Below are 20,851 nucleotides of genomic sequence, written 5' to 3' on the forward strand. Positions count from 1 at the left end.
TAAATCGCCATATCGTGGAGCTCTACTTGACAGATGAGCCGCCTCTCTGTTATTAAAAATGAGCAGTTTAACTGTCAGATAATCACTGGCCAAAAATAAATTAGTCATGTTTTGTGATTTATTTAGTATATTGTCTATTAATTTCATTATGTAAAACTATTATTTCACAAAGTATTTAATTCATGCCATTTTTATGAATCACTCTGAATCTTGTGTCAACCAATGATTCTGTGCCTCCGTCAGATACCTCAATTACAACAAACCCAAATCTCAAAGAAGAGGCTGCTCTCAATTAAACAGTCTGGTCTTCTTGCAGCTTCTCGACTCCGTGCAACAGACTACAGGCCATATTGAACTCCTGCAGGGCAGCACCGCCCGAAAGGATGATCTCGCTCGAGACAACTTTTCATCACTATCCGAATATAGAAAAACGTTTAGGAGCCATATGACTGACATCTCTAACAGGTTGCAGACGTTTGTCTCTGAACAGTGTGAGCACCTTACCTCTACCAGCTCAAAACTTGGTAAACAACTCATAACTTATTTTGTCACTGAGAGTCTGTAAGGTTATTGACCGAGTCCTCAGCATGATAAGGCATACTATACTGTTTATTTCATACTTCAAAAACTATCAGATTACGACAAATAAGTCAGGGTATTTGCAGAAGCTAGTAGGAAAAAATCAATCTTTAATTTTAGGGTTATGTATTTTTAAGATAATGTACATTATCTATGTCTTCATAGGGTCTTGGCTTTTAACATTACTTGAATTTGTTAAAGTTAATTAATACTTGAATTTGTGTTAAAGTTAATTAATGTTTTGTTTTTATCGAACTGATTTTAATATTACATGCCAATTTTCAATTTTTCACCATCTACACCTATATGAAGCATTGTGTATGCAACCGTGAAAATTTGTAGTCTACAGCATTTGGCTACAACATTGATTGTAGGACCGACCGAGGGTTTTGGCATGAGTCAAACCTGAATGTTATTGCTGCATAAAAGGTGTAAAATTATCAGTTTACACCCACTTATATTGAATGAACTCTGGTTAAGAAGGAGCATATAGCAGTGTAAACACTGATTTCTGTCTCATGAACAATTATCAAACATTTGAGTATGTTCTGTCGGCGAGCTGAAAATCTTAAAGAACCAGTATACTCGGCACCAGTAGCCTATGTGCTGACATTCTGAGTCTTTACATGATAGTGTGGGTTCAACTTTGATAGGTTGTTTACACTGATTGTTCAGGGGTTGTTTTTTGCATACTATTGCTTCTTAACCGACACGCTAGACAATGATGATATTATGGCTAGATTTTAAAACTTTCATGGTGATAAAATCCATCGCGATTAATTGATACAAGGGAAGATAACTTACGCTGAGTGGACGTAGCATTCAGATCATCAAATAGATACATGTATGTTCATATGGCCCATCACCCACTTCTCTCAGTAATACTGCTATGTTATGTTGCCTTAGATTACACCCGTATACTGTAGTTCAGCTTATTATATGCACGCTTGCTTTCCTACTCACCAACTGTTTCCAGGAGAGATGACTGATGCAGCACAAAATGAGGCTCAGAAACAAGAGTCCACTGTTTCTTCTATCCAACAGCACCTTAAAGATTATACAGACTCTCTACTCGAAAGATTTGCAACTCTCCATTCAGAAACCTCCGCTACCACTCAAGATGTAATCACGTCATCTCAATCCACTAAGGTTAGTCACCTCACCAGCGCTGCTAGGCCATCTCTTATTTGATCCTTCTAAGTATGCAGAGTGTTAGATGACGTTGCTGCCGTATCTATCTGTACATGCATTTCATTCGTGAAGCAGTATGTGCAAGTATAAGAGTGGATACAATATATTAGAGTGGATACAATATATTAGAGTGGATACAATATATTAGAGTGGATACAATATATTAGAGTGGATACAATATATTAGAGTAGATACAATATATTAGAGTGGATACACTATATTAGAGTGGGTACACTATATTAGAGTGAATACAATATATTAGAGTGGATACAATATTTTAGAGTGAATACAATATATTAGAGTGGATACAATATTTTAGAGTGAATACAATATATTAGAGTGAATACAATATATTAGAGTGGATACAATATATTAGAGTGGATACAATATATTAGAGTGGATACAATATATTAGAGTGGATACAATATATTAGAGTGGATACAATATATTAGAGTGGATACAATATATTAGAGTGGATACACTATATTAGAGTGGATACACTATATTAGAGTGGGTACAATATATTAGAGTGGATACAATATTTTAGAGTGAATACAATATATTAGAGTGGATACAATATTTTAGAGTGAATACAATATATTAGAGTGAATACAATATATTAGAGTGAATACAATATATTAGAGTGGATACAATATATTAGAGTGGATACAATATATTAGAGTGGATACACTATATTAGAGTGGATACAATATATTAGAGTGGATGCACTATATTAGAGTGGATACAATATATTAGAGTGGATACAATATATTAGAGTGGATGCACTATATTAGAGTGGATACAATATATTAGAGTGGATACAATATATTAGAGTGGATACAATATATCAGAGTGGATGCAATATATTAGAGTGGATACAATATATTAGAGTGGATACAGGGGGTGATGATCATGTTTTGCAGGAGAATCTCAGGGCAATGTATGAGGAGATTAGAAATACATGTTTGGTAGAGCTGCAGGCTAAATTAGCCGATGACCAGAATGCGGCTCTTTCAGCAACCTGTGATATACAGAAGGAGTCATTAACGCAGGTAACCATCCTCTTTATTATACGTAATATTTACAGTGAAACTCGGCTAACTCGACCTTCACGGGACCGAGAGAAAGTGTTCGAGTTATCAGAGCGTTCAAGTTATGAGAACACTGTCACAAGTGCATGTATTTATCAGTACATATACAAACTATATATAAATCAAAAGCATTGATTGCTTGTTGCAAGTTAAGAGACCTCTTATGTAATGTTTTAACAATTTTTATCAGAAAGAATAAATAGTTTTCTTTTATTACTTGAGATTCGTTTGTTTGTTTTAGGTGATGTGACTGCCAGGATGTGTTCATATTAAAATAGGCAAAACCTGATCGCGGTTGAAACTCTCGGAAAAAAGACGTATTTTTCTTTTGAGCGTTTTAACAAAAACCAGTTTTGCCGATTTATCTGAAGGTTACCTCACTTCTCCTTGCTTGCGGAGGGCTATCCTAAGCGGATGTTTGGTGAAATTTGATTTTTTGCAAACCTTTAAAAAAGTCGTTAACGAAAATATTTTGCCGATAGTGGTAATAATGACGCCCAAGAACTACTAAAAGTTTTTGTTTATCTCTATGGCTTGGAATAAAGTGATATTCTAAAGCGATAACAACCGTCTCGGTAGCCGTTGGGCAAAAAAACTGTTCGAGTTAACGAAGTTAAGGTCGAGTTATCTAAAGCAATTTATCATTGCGTGGGAACGGACCAAACAAATCCGTTCGAGTTAACCATGGGTTCGAGCTATCCGAGGGCGAGTTATCCGAGTTTCACTGTATATACATTTTCTCTCACACTAATATAGGCATGGTTTGTTGTCAAGTCTGAGATTTTATGAGGCTCTCATCGTAGCTGCTTCATAGGATATTAGTTGAATATGTGTGTGCGTGTGCGCGTGTGTGTGTAATATAGCGCAATATACATCTCATAGAAATCTTATACAGCATGCATTTCATAGTCTTGGTTTTTTGTGGTCTTGGCAAACACAATTACACAGTCTGATGTATAGTAGTACACATATTGTACAGTCAGTATGTAGGCCTATAGTACACATATTGTACAGTCATGATGTATAGTACACATATTGCACAGTCATGATGTATAGTACATATATTGCACAGTCATGATTCATAGTACACATTGTACAGTCATGATGTATAGTACACATATTGTACAGTCTGATGTATAGTACACATATTGTACAGCCATGATGTATAGTACACATATTGAAAAATATGCATCAGGTGTTACACAGCGTGTTCGCTATGTTCAGCGCTGAACGAGTACCATACAATATAACTACTAAGTGTATACTACACTACACCAATGTACAATATTTGTACTATCAAACATGGCTACATGGTAAGTGTGGTGTGTGCTATTTAATATAGTTTGCTGAGCTACAGCTAACCACCGCCCAGTTTGTGAGGAACATGCAGGAGTGTATGGACATGTTTGAGGCTGACACTAAGAGCTTTCTGGAGAGTCTCGCTGACCAGCAAACAAGTGTCATGAAATTATTAAGTGAGCAACAGCAGGAAGCCACTGAGGAGGCAGAGGTAGATTACGCTTATTTCTGCAACCACCTTTGTTCCATTGAATTTTGAAGGTACAGCCAATATTATCCCACCATGAATCGTTGTGCTCTACTGGAAGTTCATTAAACGGGTAGTAATGCAGCTATGCTTTTACAGCCAATCAGTGGTGTTTGGTGAATGCAATATCTCAATGCGTTATTCCTATTCAAAGAGAGAAACCTATTTAGACTGTTTTAGGTGGTCAAGTGTTATTATTGAATGGGCTGTTTGCGGTTGTGAACACCTTTATCTGTGTAACCATATGTCATATTTGTGTAACCATATGTCATATCTGTGTAACCATATGTCATATCTGTGTAACCATATGTCATATCTGTGTAACCATATGTCATATCTGTGTAACCATATGTCATATCTGTGTAACCATATGTCATATCTGTGTAACCATATGTCAATGACTTGCAGAAAATAGATGAAACTATCTCAAGCATCGTGGCTGCGTTAGAGAAAGAGAGAATTCTAAACAGGGAGCGTTTATCTAGACGCCATGAATTTACGAGTAGCTACAAGGCTTGTCAGCAGGAGGTCACAAAGGCATCCGATAGATTTTGTGAAAGGCAAACAAAGTAAGTATCACATTGTTGGCCTTTTCTTCCTTCAACATTTACTGTAATGCGCTGAATTATAGAGAACCCCATGATGTCGACATACATCGATTTTAGATTAACTAATTCTAACATAAACATAGCCACCTTGATATCGTTTTATTGGCCCATATTTTCTTTTGTCTAATGGCATGGTCTTGTTCAATGGTTAAAACTATAATCCTTCTAGTTAGGTAACATTTACGTGGCTAAAACTATAATCCTTCTAGTTAGGTAACATTTACGTGGCTAAAACTATAATCCTTCTAGTTAGGTAACATTTACGTGGTTAAAACTATAATCTTTCTAGTTAGGTAACATTTACGTGGCTAAAACTATAATCCTTCTAGTTAGGTAACATTTACGTGGTTAAAACTATAATCTTTCTAGTTAGGTAACATTTACGTGGTTAGTAAATCAAACACAACCCAGATTTTGTGCTGCTAATTCATTTTTAGAAGCCGTGGTAGGTTATTGGTAGATTATTGGAAGTTTATTGGAAGCTTTGTTGAAACCTCTAAATTGGATCAGATATTCCCATGATAATACACTATAAGTCCTCTAAATCGGATCAGATATTCCCATGATAATACACTATAAGTCCTCTAAATCGAATCAGATATTCCCATGATAATACACTATAAGTCCTCTAAATCGGATCAGATATTCCCATGATAATACACTATAAGTCCTCTAAATCGGATCAGATATTCCCATGATAATACACTATAAGTCCTCTAAATCGGATCAGATATTCCCATGATAATACACTATAAGTCCTCTAAATCGGATCAGATATTCCCATGATAATACACTATTAAGTCCTTTAAATCGGATCAGATATTCCCATGATAATACACTATAAGTCCTTTAAATCGGATCAGATATTCCCATGATAATACACTATGAGTCCTCTAAATTTGATCAGATATTCCCATGATAATACACTATAAGTCCTCTAAATCGGATCAGATATTCCCATGATAATACACTATAAGTCCTCTAAATCGAATCAGATATTCCCATGATAATACACTATAAGTCCTCTAAATCGGATCAGATATTCCCATGATAATACACTATAAGTCCTTTAAATCGGATCAGATATTCCCATGATAATACACTATAAGTCCTCTAAATCGAATCAGATATTCCCATGATAATACACTATGAGTCCTCTAAATCGAATCAGATATTCCCATGATAATACACTATGAGTCCTCTAAATCGAATCAGATATTCCCATGATAATACACTATAAGTCCTCTAAATCGAATCAGATATTCCCATGATAATACACTATAAGTCCTCTAAATCGGATCAGATATTCCCATGATAATACACTATAAGTCCTCTAAATCGGATCAGATATTCCCATGATAATACACTATAAGTCCTTTAAATCGGATCAGATATTCCCATGATAATACACTATGAGTCCTCTAAATTGGATCAGATATTCCCATGATAATACACTATAAGTCATTTTTCTCTAAAAACACGATAGTTTGAGAAACGTTGAATATCTTATGTGAAAAATTACTTTAGACGTATGGGGAAATATTTGTTCATTTTTTACATAGTATATAGTAGAATCAGTATGCGTGCATAATTATGAGTAGATCCAACTTACCGTAAAACTTTTAATTGAACTCCATGGCCTTCTATTTTTCAACCCTTCCTCTATGGTGGTGGTCAATTGAAGATGGCGTTCAAATAGAGGCTGGCGGTTTATTTTTCAAATAGCTCGTCAGAATTTTCGGAAGATAAACTTAGCCCTATTGTGGGCGAAGTGAATGTCGCCTATATTTTGCCTTCTTTTTCCAGTGGACTGTTATTAAACATTTTGAATGCAATAAATATGTTAATTTACCTCTTTCTTGTCAAAGATCTCTTAATAAATATGCATCAAGAAATAAATATCTCTACCAGTTGATATCTATTGCTTGCAATTGACCTGCGATGATATTATAGCCTGTGTCCTTCTTTGCAATTTTCTGGCTTTCAATTTTTATTTCATTCAAAAGTTGAAGACATATTTTTATTTTATATCTATATTTAACAATCTTGCATAAAAACTCAATGCACTCACTGATATGTTTGTTTACAGTTTGCAGCCAAAACTAGCTGTTTATGTGCAATAGAAGTGGAGTTATGAGCATCTATCCATTGTAAGCCATGTTATTATAGCCGCAAAATGCTATTAAATAACATGCTATAAATCTGCATATTTATAAGTTATACAACAATAATCTATCAAATGGTACAAATATATATTCATGAACAATGACATAAATGAACCACACTTATATTACATACAGAAACAAAAATTAACATTTTTTAAACAAAAATATTTCCATCGTTTGCTCGGATAGCTGCATTCTGATTGTTGCTTTCGACGGAGCGAACATCTTCTAGTTGTCCAATACCTTCCACAATATCTTCTGGCTTCTATTCTTCTTCTGCACTGCTGAACCAGTTGATATTAGCGTCCTAACAATTTTGCGGCAGAGCAAAACTTCCACGTGCTGCATTTAGCACTGATGCAGTGCTAAAAATTTGCTCACTAAACTTATAACCTTTGGTCCAAAACTTGCGAACCAGTTTTTATATGCATGTCCTCCGAAATATTACGACCGCGTCAAACAAGGAACTACTACTAGAAATTCCACTGTCATACAGCCCACAACCAAAGTGATATTGGAAAAAAAAAGAAAGGGTACTGATGGTTGAGAAATGCAATATTAGCAGTCAAATGGCACTGCAGTGCAATAGGGTAACTGCAATGGTAGCTGTAATGTACTTGGTGTGGGTGTTATTATATACAACAAACAGCAATAATGAAAGGAAAAAGATTATATGTTTATATCTCTCCCCTGCAATAGGAGAAATGCAATATTGGCCAATATTAGAAGTAAAATGCACTGATATTATTAGAATAACCAATATTATTAACATAGTAATAATATAAAACCAATGCACAATTTTGCTTACATTTCAAAACGTCATAGCTAACAATATCACGAAGTTGTGATATTTATATAGATTTTTAGAAATTCTGTACTACGTAGTCATTGTTCTGTAGTCATCCAAACTTATAATTAGTTATTGTAATAATCTCATAAGAACCGTTAGAAAAAATATCGTCATTTTCTTTACTTACACTGCGTTGGACATTAGGTAGAATACCAAAGTACTCCAAATTGTCTAAAATGTCAGTTACTTTTAAATCGGCAAAAATGAAACGATTTCAGTACTCCTAACCTAATTACAGAAACCTTCGGCAATTCGACAATGCTATAAACTGGTGAAACGTGCACGTTATTTTTTTGTGAAATGCGCACGACTTAATCGTTCTATTCTTTGTTGCTCGGCGTTTTAATTTCCGGTCTTAACTTTGATAAAAGTGAGGCTTAGCAAGTTTTAATAACGATTTTCGGCCAAATAAATCTGTCTATTTATGTATAATCCGATCAGATGAGTTAGTTGTAGGAGTTTGCGATAACCTTTCAAAGGCTTGGTAACATATTTAAATAGGTTTATATGCGTTTTGTATCGTTATTATACTTACACGACTTTACTGAAAAATAGTTAAATTTGTTGATAGGATTTCGTTACAAGGGTTTGGTGACAGCCGTTAACGGATAATTTTTCGGCAGTTGTGTGCACATGTGCATTTATCATAAATCTCCCAAACCAATCGCTTCGCTCGTGTTTGGTCGTGGGATTAGCCTGAGAGAGTTAGTAGTTATTTCTATGGCGTTGCTTTCCAAGTTCCATCTACCACCGTAAATTTAAACCATTTTTATATATGTAGGCTACTTTGAAGTAGAAAGACCGCGTTAAAACGAGAGCTACTACTAGCCTGAGACCGTTATTGAGATTATTGCTACAGTGTTGCTTTCAAAGTTTTAATGAAAAACACGAAAAGCTTTGGAATTGGACAGCTAGAAAATTAACTGTTATTGATATAAACGATTCATTATTAATACGATTTTGTGGACACATATCTACTGATCAGTTGATATTATGTGCTCGAAAGGATAAAATAATGTCAAAGTGGTGGTCAAATGGAGGTGGCGTTCAATTGGAGAGTGGTGGTGTATTTTTCAACCCTTCTCTCAGGGTCAATTGGAAGTGGCTTGTTATTTTTAAACAGTGACAGTTGAAGCTTTATGCTATTGTGAACAGTTGGATGTAATTATACAGTTCACCCTCGAGATATGATGTTAATTCGTTCCAGGGTTGGCATCGTATGGTGAAAAATTCATATATTGGGATATAGAGACCATTGTAATTATACAATGCAAACATCCCCTGGTAAAAATCGTCAAATTTTTTATAAAAATGTATACATATCGACAATTAGCAACAAAATAGTATGTTAACTTTAGTAATTATAGTTACCTACAGTAACTGTATTGTATTTAGTGTATTTTAATGGTTATGATCTGCAATAAAATGCAAAATTATAATGTGTTTACCAAATGCAATACGTACAGTAAGGAGTTCTTACCTTCAGAAGGTACGCATAGCATAAACTTTGAAATCGCTTCAAGTAAGTTTAGCTTGCTAAACCTACACTTAAAACTAAGTTTTAGTGTGTATTTTGAACTATTTTACTGAATTTCAACTTTTTATCACAAAATTTTATCCTTAAGCAGTTCCTATCTTCACTTTCACTATAAAATTTAGCGTGTCTGGTTGAAACCTTTTTCAACCTAAATCAATTAGGCCGAGCGATGCAGTTATAGAAAGCGGCCTCTCGCACACTTGACTATTTAATGGCTACCGAAAAGAAAAATAAAATTTTATTTGCTATACAGGGCGTACATACCTTTGGAGTAACGTGGCTTCAGCAGGAACATGTAGCGAGTAAAGCAGAGAGGAGGCAAAAGCGTATCAATGCTAATTATGTTGCTGTACACTTGAAAATAAATTTAATACGTAATGAATTGGAATTTTTTTAGCAGGCTAAAAGAAGTTGTCCATTCCTGTCCAATTTTTCTACTGGTTTAAAAGAAAAGGTTGATGGCGCAATGCAGAAAATTGCTAGCTAGCTAACGCTTGTAAAGGATCCAGAGAAGGTGGTACAGTAGTTTGTCTTGTATGAAATCTGCACAAAAATCAATGTAACTAAACATACAAAGTTTGGACGTTATTATACCCTAGAGGACAGGGCTTTAGCAAGTTTCAAAAAGTAATCTAGATGCGTCAACTATCTTGAGTAGCTAGTTATATATGAGTTACATACATACGATGAATTTTATTTACGTAGTAGAAAACAGGCCGGACTGCAAAGACATGGTTGAACAAGAAAATAAAACATAAAATCAAAATGAAATAAATAAAACATAAAATGAAATGAATAAAACATGCCACAAAAATATAAATAATGATATACATTCCACACGCATTGGTTTTATGTACCAGTCCACATCAGTAAAGTAAACACTTGAACTATTTCTGCCATTGTAGGTTTTTCTGTATCTTCTAGTTCCTCGGCCCTCGCCCATACTAAAGGGTTGCTCCTCTTTAATGCTGATCGTGTGCATGGTCTTCCAACTGTTTCAAATCGTCAGTCGTAAGCTCCTCATGGTGCGTGCTTTAATAATAACTGCAAATTCTGATTAGTTACGACCATATTCCTTGACAATTTTAACAATACGGGCGCTTTTTTCTTATTTATTCATGACTTCCAACTTTGTTGACATGGAAATCATTTTTTCTTCATTTTGTAACGTTTGTATCGGTCTCAGATTCCATAGCTAACGAATTAAATATGGATACTGGTAGTTATATACATATGCTGACTAAAAGTTTATAGTAAAAGAGAGTATAACGCTGAAAATGAATATTTGCTCTCGCTTGTGTATTTTACACGAAATTTCCACACGAAATGCTGTCCTGAGAGAAGTCGGTCATCGTATCTCTTCTAAATGTTCTGAAAATGTTTTCGGCAAACTGTATTTCGGTGTCTTTGTTATTTCGATGTGCATTATGAGCACACCGACCGCCAAATTTTAACTCGGGCGAAACTTTTCTCAAAATCGTATCATGTAATAAAATTCGTACAGCGAGGTGAAGATCTCACAATGTTCAACTTCGTAAGGTGAAAAAATCGTATATCAGGGTAATCGTATCCCGAGGGTGCACTGTACTGCTGATAAAGAAACAATAGGTAGCAGAGACACTCAGCATTAAAATGATGGCATGGTATTTGCTGTAGCCCTTTTTTGGCAGTGAATTACAACAGAATACTTTTAATTATTATAATAGTATGTATGGGATTCTTCATGCTTGCCGCAATAGAGGCATTCAAAGCTAGACTGAGTTTATGTGCATCATATAAGTTATTGTGGTGTTTAATTATGGCCATGTGTTAGTTGTTTTAAGACCACCATGACTGCGATATGGATTTTTGACACATTTTCAGGACAGGAAGTGCCATTAATGACCATGTGACAGCCTTCTCAGACCAGATTGGTTCTGCAAGGGAAAACATATCTGGTATCATAGATGAGCGCGTGAGCAGATGCCAAGAAGCTGATGCTGAGATGACTAAACACAGACAGGAACTGTGTACCAAGGTGTCCACCAGCATGGCGCAATGGCAGGTCTGTTATGTGATTCTCAAGTGATTCCTTCCCAGCGCATGGTGTTTCTGCATGACTTTTTTCTATTAGTTGGAAAGCTATAATTTAAAATTTTGAGTGTGTTGTTACTTATAAGATTGTTATTTTATAGTAACATTTGAAGCGCCGCTCATTTTATCACACTGTGCAAAGTTATGTTGGTTTTTAACTTTAAGAGGCTGTTAAAATTCACCAAATTAATACCCATGATCATACAAATAATTTATTTGTATCAGTCAATATTACACCATTTAATTTGTATCCGTCAATAACACACATTCAATTCAGATTTTCTTAGCCAGCTCAATTACACACAAAGTGGTAAACATGTTGAGTTACTCTATTTGAACGACACCTTTATTTGAACGCCACCTTGAATAGAATGCTACTATAGAAGGGTTGAAAAATAGAGCGCCACATTTTCATTGACCATCACCTCTATTTGATCGCCACTTTGACATTTGATCTTTATGAACTCAAAATAGAAAGTGATCAGGAGAAAAGGGTCTACAAAATGGTATTGATATTGACTCGGTTACATCAATAACAATCAATTCTTTTGTTGTTGCCGTGGGTGTTGCCATGGTTTTAGTGACGGTGTACCTGAAAAGATAGTCTTTTACAATCGTCACAATCATCAGAAATACACTCTGATTCCAAGTCACTAAGGTCTAAAACTCTAAAAGTCTAAATCATATCCATTGTTTTCAGATTCGTCCCTAATGTGGTTTACTATCTGGCCTGAAGGCTTTAAAGCGTTTTGATGAACGATAAGCATACTCTTCAGGAACACCGTACGACGTAATAGCAATCATTGTTATGACGTACTGAAATCTGTTTTCTAATTTCAAAGCTTTACAGTTTTTTCTTTAAAAGTTTGCAAGTGCATCATCAACATAGTTACTCTAAAACCTCTATTTGAGCGCCATGGCGCTCTATTTTTAACCCTTCCCCTTAAGTGGCGTTTTATTAGAGGCGGCGTTCAAATAGAGGGTGACTTTGTATTTTTTAAATAGCTCATCAGAATTTTGGGAAGATAAATTTGACCCTTTGATGGGCGAAGCAAATGTCGCCTGTATTTTGCATTTTCCTTCGAGCAAGCGACATTATCCTTTTTGGATGCAATAAATCTGCAATAACCTACATCCAACATGTTGTAGATCTCTAAATAAATATGCACTAAAAAGCCTGTCTTGCTATTTGTTGGAGCTTTGGATTTTTTTTATTTTATTCTAAATTTGAAGGCATATTTTTATTTTATAACTTTATTTAAGAATGTTGCATAAAAGCTTATTGCACCCATTGATGTTTGCTACAGTTTGCAGCCAAAACTGACTTTTTATGTGCAATAGAAAAGGAGTTATGAGCATCGTAGAGTTGTAAGCCGAGCTTTGATAACCGCAATGATATCAATCTGCAAATTTTAAAATTATATAATACTAATCTATCAAATGCTACAAATATATATTCAAGAACGAGTGACATAAACCCTACTTGCAATACAAGCAGAAACAAAAATTAACATTTTTTTAACAAATATTTGCATCATTTGCTCGGCAAGTTGCATTCTGATGGTTGCTTTCGTTTGGAACCATTTCATCTTCTGGCTGTTCAATACTTTCCACAGCGTCTGCTCACTTCTTCTACTTCTGCTGAACTTGTCGATATTCGCGTCCAATTTTCTTAGCAGAGCAAAACCTTTACTTGTTGCTATTTAAAATACTTGTCACGAAAACAATGATGAACTTTTAGCTGCATGAGCGCTTAGCAGCAGCATATTTAGCCTCAAAATTAAATTTAATGATTAAGCAAGGAACTACTATTAGCCTGATACATTTAATAATTATTTCTGTGGTGTTGCTTTCAAAGTTTTAATGAAAAACAGTAAAGCTTTGGAGTTAGAAAATGGACTTTGATACGAAGAGCAACAACGAAAGAATCAATTGTTATTGATGTAACTGAGTCTTTTTAGTACCATTTTGTGGACAATTTTTTACTGATAACTTATGGGTTCGTAAAGACCATAGAATGTCAATGTGGCCCTTAAACAGAGGTGGTGTTCACTTAAGGGTAGGCGCTCTAATGTTCAACTCTTCTCCCATAGTGGCCCTCAACTAGAGGTAGCGTTCAAAAATAAGTTTTGCGATAACAGCTGTATCCAGCTACTATCTTCTACTCAAAGTAGTTCCTTGTTTAACTAGGTCTGATACTTCGACGTATATGAAAAAGGGTTTAGCAAAATTAATGTCACTCCATCCAAAGAAGACCGCACAATATAGGCGACGTTGGCATCACTTTGCCCGTACGAGGATTAAGTTCTTCTTCCCAAAAATTTGACGAGCTAGTCGGAAAAAACAGCGCCATTTTCTATTTGAATGTCTCCTCTAATAAAACATCACTATAGGGCAAGGGTTAAAAAATACAGCACCGCGGTGTTCAATTAGAGGATTTATAGTATATTTATTGCCTTTCCTGTACAAACGGATATTTACTAACTTTACATGATTTTGCTGTGATATACCAGTGAGCCATGTGAATGCTTCCGCAACCATAGTTGTTGGCATGACCGCTCACATGCACGCCCCTGTGCTGCAAAAGCTCACATTGACTTCTCTAAGTCGCATATTGTAGGAAGAGGCTGAGGCTAGCGTCCACTCAGTGTCAGCTGTGTTACGAAAATTTACAACTTCTGTATCCACAGCTTTTGCAAATGCCAAGGATTCTACCCAGGTGCAATATTATACTCTAGTTGTTCCTTCTACACTGTTCTTGCATTTGAATATTCCAAAAATATATTTTTTTTGTTGCAAATTATGTAAATTACACGAATTAATTGTGTTCCTATCCATGCTTGTACCAATATCCTCTGCAGACATCACTACACGACATTGAGCAGAAGACGGAGTCTTTGTCTGCTGAGACAAACGCTGCCAAGGAGAGGCTTATCGGGAGGGCAGCGGAGGTAAAAGAAATAGTAAGCCAACAGGAAGCTCACATGCAACAGCACAAGGAGCAGACGGAACAAGCTGCTGCCAGTCAACTTACTGATCTCAATGAGTTGGTTGACACACAAACTCGTCATTACAATCCCACAGGTGCTCAACCTCCCTTTTCTGTTATTTTTATGAGCTTGTCTGCTTCGTTGTAATAGCATTTATTACTGATCATTGAGCAGAACAAAGGACAGTCAGGTTTTGTTACGTAATATTAGTCAAACTTGTCTCACAATCACCTTAGCGTGCCAATATTTCAACATAAAGCATAAGATTTGAGCATCAGTCGAGACACCAAAATATTCTTCGTGCAAGTCTGAAGCTGATAAAAAAATAAGTTTTTAATTCGGTACATTTGTATGCAGTTTTCCTTTACCTAGCGGGTTGTATGGTATCTGAATAATATTTAACAACATTCCATGCTTTCTTTCGTAGTTTTTAAATCGTGGATTCCGAGAAAACCAATGTGAGTGGTTGTAGTGGTGAAAAAGCGAGTAAGCAAAATTTTTCTTCAGAGTTGAAGAAGTAAATACAGAAAAATGTATGAGCTGTCCTTTGAATGAAAGCTTTACAATTGCTATGAGGTTGTCTAGTAATGACAGTAAAAAGGAAAGTGAAGCTGGTGAGGAGAAACTAAAGTCTGAAATGAGTAGATTTGGAAAGGCTAAATGTGAATGGAGTATAAAACATGAAAGTATCTGCTATATAAATGGAACGTTAAATTTCATGTAGTTTAGTTTAGACTAGCTCTGCACTGTGTCAACCGCTTTACCTTCACACTGTCTCATTTGTCACTAAAGCTAAACTTCCAGTCTTTACCGTATATTTGACTGTACATTTGACTGTATATTTGACTGTAAGCGTATAAAGGCTTCCAATAAAATAATTCCTCTCTTATTCCAGCAGCTTTCTGTTTGTGTTATTCAAGTCCAGTTGTCTCCTCTTATTAGAACACTCTAAATCTGATTGTAGGCTCAACTCCGCCAAAAATGGAGTACCAATATGTCAAGGAAATTCAGAAGCCTTTGGTACATAAGATCATTTTAGATGCATTTAGAGCTGATAAGTTGAACAGAGATACAGAGACAGCAGCAAATCTTGCATTGCCGCTCTCTGACAGTGAAGAGGAACAGGGCATGTCTATTGCTGATGAGAAAGAATCTGTCTTTAACGTCTCTGCTAATGTGAGCACTACAGTGGTTTAGTCCTGTCTGTTTGTTATGACATTACTAATTAACAAGTAGTGTGAGATTTTATACACTCATATACAGTGTACCCTTGCTGTACGATTTTAAACCGTTCCATGGTTGGCATCGTATAGCGAAAATGTCGTATAGAGGGGTATAGAAACCCGTAATAAATATATAATGCAAACATCCCCTGGTAAAAATCATCAAAATTTCATATAAGTACATATTAAAAATTAGTATAAAAATAGCTTGTTAACCTTATTAACTATAGTCACCTACAGTTACTTTATTGTATTTAGTTGCTATGATCTGCAATAGAATGTAACATTACATTGTACGTGCATGTGCAGTAGCAGCAGTACGTACCGTAGGCAGTTCTTACCTTCGAGATAGACGTATAGCATATACTTTGAATTTAACTTAGATGAATTTAGCTTACTAAAGTAAAGTAATGCTTGTAAAGTAGCGAGCATCTATATTTGATACAAGCTTTTCAGTAAAACCTGAAGTGTTTGTCATAAACTAGTGCTACGAGACATTTTACATTGAGCCTTTTATTTCACGTGATCACATCCCGTATCAAAACAATAACCACGTCGAGTTAAGTATGTCATCGAACTAAAGAGATTCGTGATGGCTGTGATTAGCTGTTCATTTTTGAGCTTTTAATCACATTTCCACATATTTTGCACCTACAACACAGCAGAGTAAGCCATGGTGAATCTTATGATACCAAATCACTGTAATGTGAATTTTATTGCAAGTAAACCTTTAATTTTATTTTTTAGTACACGTATGTATTTTGGACTATTTTACTGAACTTCAACTTTTTTACTGCTAAAATTTAATCACTCATTGGTTTCTGGCTTCTTTTCGCTATAACTTTTAGCCAACCCCATTAAAATCGTTTTCAACCTAATTCAGCAGAAAGCCCAAGCAATATTGTTCTTGTAATAAAATGGAATTTTTTCAGCATATTAAGAAAGGTTGTCTGATCTTTGATTCTTTGCTCAAGGGATTGCAACTCCAACTTTGCTACTGGTTTCGAAGAGAAAATATTCCCCAAGATTTTTCACATGAGGAGTGCTGAATTTAGAGAAATTGGTCATCGTATCCCTTACAATCGTTGGGAGGTTTTTGGCAAACAGCATATCAGCATCTTTATTATTTTGACGTAATAAGCACACCGATAACCAAATTTGAATTTCCCAGCGGAATTTGAATTTGCATGGCGAAATAGGATTCATATGGGGAGGATGAAAAATCATAGTGTTCCACTTTGAAGACGAAAAAATTGTATAACGGAAATCAAAATCTGAGGGCGCACTATACAGCTAATATTTGTAAAGAAAGATGTTAACATTTGACGTGATATGCCTGTGTTACCTTAAAATTGCTTTATACATGGGGACCGCTGACTCCACTAGCAGTTGGGTGTTGAAAAGTTACATAAGGGCCGCCTAATTTTCTCTTATCAATTGCTACCAAAGATGTTATTTAAACTATGACGATAAGGTCAGTTTTTTAGGTAATAATAAACAGCTATTGAGAAGTTTTATTTGTTCAGTTATTCCCAAAGACTGATTGGTCTCATATAATGATAAATCATCATGAGTGGTAAATAAGACAACTCCAATGATACTTGCAAAACTAGTTGCACTCATGCCTTTACATCTGTGTTGCTAGTATTATTCACATGGAATCAAATTGTAATTATATATAATCGCTGAAACTCTGTTTCTTGCCAGGCTGAAGAACAGGCTGAGGATGCATGCTCATTGGATTCTGTCAGCATGACAGACAAGGTTTGTTATCGCTATCATGTACATGCATTTTAGCATGCTTTTTACCTGCATTGCATATACCAGATAAATGTTTAATATGTCAGATGCATTAAATGTACAAGATAGATGCCTAAAGAATGAGCTTGGTTGTGCATTCCAGATGGACGCGTTTAATACAAAGGAAAACCAACCCGAAAGTCAGACCTCTGTAGTGAGCAATGTGACTGCCAGGAGGAAGGCTGGTGGTGCGCAGAGGAGCAGAGTTCCATCCTCCATCCCTCTGAGTGGTGAGAGCTGTTAACACTCTTACTTATAGACTAACTTAGTGTCTATTTAAATACTTGTTTGATTCTGACAAGAGTGGGTCGATTGTCATTTTTCCTCAGCTGATGTTAAAGCTAACATTATTTTACTACATTTATATTTCTAGTTATAAAAAGCTTATTTAACTTGGAAGCTTGTTCAACAATAGAACTCGGTGCATCCAAGTGAATCGCACATTGCAGTACCGTTATCACTCGCGTTAACAGAGGTGTTTTTAGAGGCTACAGCAGGTACCAACTTTCTTGATGTATTGCATTTAAATTCTGCTATCCATTTGTACAGCTATCTGCGGCATTAGGCTGTCTGAGAATGTATAGAGAATGGCGAAAAAGCAAATTTTTTATGCAGTTAATACTATCAAGAAAGTTTTTGGGAATATACACCTGAGGAAATTGAGTTAGATCACGTGGCACTCACAAATCTATAACTACTGTAGTCGTTTTCTCTACTAACATTTAGCCATCTTAGGAGAGTTGTATGAGTAATGTTTAAATAAAATGATAATAGCTTTTACATATTTTGAGTTACGCTAAATCACTTTGAGATTTGCCTCCCTTTGTCTACCCTAATGTAATAGTGCATTCATACCTTGCATTTATTAATGATTGTACAGCTACAAATATTTTCAAAAATCACTTTAAAAATACAAAAAAGTTCATTTCAAACCACATAATACACCATCATTCATTGCAACTTTTTCAAAATATTTAAATACAGAAATCGCTTTATCGTGACACTTGATGATCTCTCACAACACACTAGACTGAGGGTATGAGTATATTTAATAGAGATACATCGTTTTCTCTCAAAGTGTGGCAAGAGATTTTAAGGCTATTTATTGACTCTCAATATTCAAATAGAATTTGAGAGCTCGCACTGACTTGACGCTTGAAGTTATATGGAGTTTGTTATGTAATACCTAGGATAATCTTTACATAAATTCCTTACGTTTTCTTGAGTTTACATAAAAGGAGGTTTATGTTATAGTATTTCCTGTAGTTGGCGTTTCTAATTTTAAAAATGGTTATGTAAGTTATTTCTACTTATTGATGTGCTGTTCATCTGCACTCGTATCTGGTAGCTCCATGGTTGTGTTAACATGCGTAATGGCAGTTGTTAACCAAACTCTAAACTTGATTGACATTTGTGGTATATTTCAGCTAAAAAAGGAAAAATCAAGGATGCTGGTTCATCTAAACAGCCCAGTCATACTTCAACTAAATTGACCAAACGTAAGCTCCCTGAGCAGATGCCAGTCCAAGTAAAAAAACAGCTGAAATCAACCAACAAGGACATTTAGTTTACATGCGCTTGACATTTTACAGTTTGTTTGACTTTTAAAGATTTTCTTATCGTATATCAATTTTTTCAAATGACAAGATTATATTTTGCACTTTTCCTGGACTACATTATTCCTAGTTATTCTGTTGTGTATTAGTGCATTCGTTCTATTTAAAACTAGCTGGCACGTCTTTATAATTTGTTGTATATATAAGTTGTAAATTGTTCGTTGTGGACTCGCTACAACTGCATGAAAAAACGTGATACCTTGGATAATTCATATTTGAAATACTACGGTATCACTGATTGTACAGCCTAAACTAAGAGCCTAGTTTTCTCACGCTTCTTGTTTGTAGATCTCATGATATTTCTACAAATACATTAAAAGTAATAAAAAGCTTAAAATCAGTAAGCTAGCATAACCATTAGTCAACATATACCTATAATAATTGTATATCATTTTTACAATGTATACATCAAAATGAATAACACGCATTAACCCATTGTGGTAATAGTAGGATATTGTAGAATATTGGACCTTAATTTTAGGATACACTAGTATATATTCATAAAAATGAACAGCACACATTTTATACATTGTTGTCTGTTGAAGAATATTGGAACTTTTGTTTTTAGTGTTCTGCTCTGGTCTCAGTAGGAAACATTTAACATCTCAAGATCTACGTAGCCTGTTTAATCTCAGCACTGCTACCAATTTAGTAGAAAGTTGTTTCTAGATCTCACTATCTGGTTCCGCCAGTTTTTTAATTCATTATATCTGTCTTGCAAGCATTTGATAAATACAAACGCACCAGTAATACTTACCAGCGAAAAAAAGGGATCTGTTACTCGAGCTTAAGACTGTGTTAGACTAGATTTAGAATAGACGTGGGATTTAGTAAAATAGCAGATGTATATTATACATTACCTTCAAACAAATCTTTGTTATAGACTTGAATGATTATGTTATGCGTTCTTAACTAATCTCTATCTAATTGTTATGGCACTGGGTTTGTATGTTTGGCTTTTCTACTTCGTAGTCAGTTTGATGGTTTCGAAAATGTCAAGTTCTTCAAACTAGATTTATGTTTTCCTGTAAATACGCTCTCAACTAAAAGTCTTCATAAACCTTGTGGTGCGTGTGTGTGTGTTAAAGTGACGTTAAGACGAGGATTGACTTTGTATACAACTGATGACTTTCTAACATTGTTTGTAGGTCTGGCCTATAGACCTAGTCAGGTGTTTTCTTGTAAAAGGACACCCAGATGTAAATGCGTATAGCATGTGACATGTGAAATTAGTACTTTGTCCCATCTGATTTGCTTGGTATTGTATCTAATAAAATACCGTCTGTGCATTTTTATCTGATTACTTAAAGAATAGATCAGTTTTCCTGCCTCTAATCTGTTCTTTCTAGACTAGTCTTGCGAGCGTTTTTCGTACGAATTGTACGATGATATCAGGGTATCCAGCAGGGCAGCTTCTCAATGATCCGCTGTTTATGACTAAAATTAGATCATCTTTTTTTAAATGCCATTGCCAAAATGACCTTGTTGAAATGTAAATTTGTGATTGATATTTTAGCACTCATCTTCAAGGAGTCTTATATTTATTCGAGTGGATGTAGCATATAGACATTATGTACAGCAA

At 35.2% G+C, this 20,851-nt stretch overlaps 1 protein-coding gene across 1 annotated transcript in view; it reads left to right on the forward strand.

Moving 5' to 3' along the window:
- The window catches only part of LOC137393350 (kinesin-like protein KIF11-B), a 35,392-nt gene extending 15,793 nt beyond the window's left edge, over window positions 1–19,599 (forward strand). Inside the window, exons 10-21 of the mRNA XM_068079862.1 lie at window positions 317–524; window positions 1,556–1,728; window positions 2,694–2,822; window positions 4,204–4,371; window positions 4,816–4,976; window positions 11,431–11,611; window positions 14,261–14,359; window positions 14,502–14,724; window positions 15,595–15,806; window positions 17,561–17,617; window positions 17,757–17,883; window positions 19,081–19,599. Coding sequence (XP_067935963.1) covers window positions 317–524; window positions 1,556–1,728; window positions 2,694–2,822; window positions 4,204–4,371; window positions 4,816–4,976; window positions 11,431–11,611; window positions 14,261–14,359; window positions 14,502–14,724; window positions 15,595–15,806; window positions 17,561–17,617; window positions 17,757–17,883; window positions 19,081–19,220 — 1,878 coding nt within the window. The 3' untranslated portion in view covers window positions 19,221–19,599. The remainder of the gene's footprint in view (window positions 1–316; window positions 525–1,555; window positions 1,729–2,693; window positions 2,823–4,203; window positions 4,372–4,815; window positions 4,977–11,430; window positions 11,612–14,260; window positions 14,360–14,501; window positions 14,725–15,594; window positions 15,807–17,560; window positions 17,618–17,756; window positions 17,884–19,080) is intronic.
- The last annotated feature ends 1,252 nt before the right edge of the window (window positions 19,600–20,851 follow it).

This window comes from Watersipora subatra, chromosome 4 (assembly GCF_963576615.1).
Source record: "Watersipora subatra chromosome 4, tzWatSuba1.1, whole genome shotgun sequence".
Lineage (NCBI taxonomy): Eukaryota > Metazoa > Bryozoa > Gymnolaemata > Cheilostomatida > Watersiporidae > Watersipora > Watersipora subatra.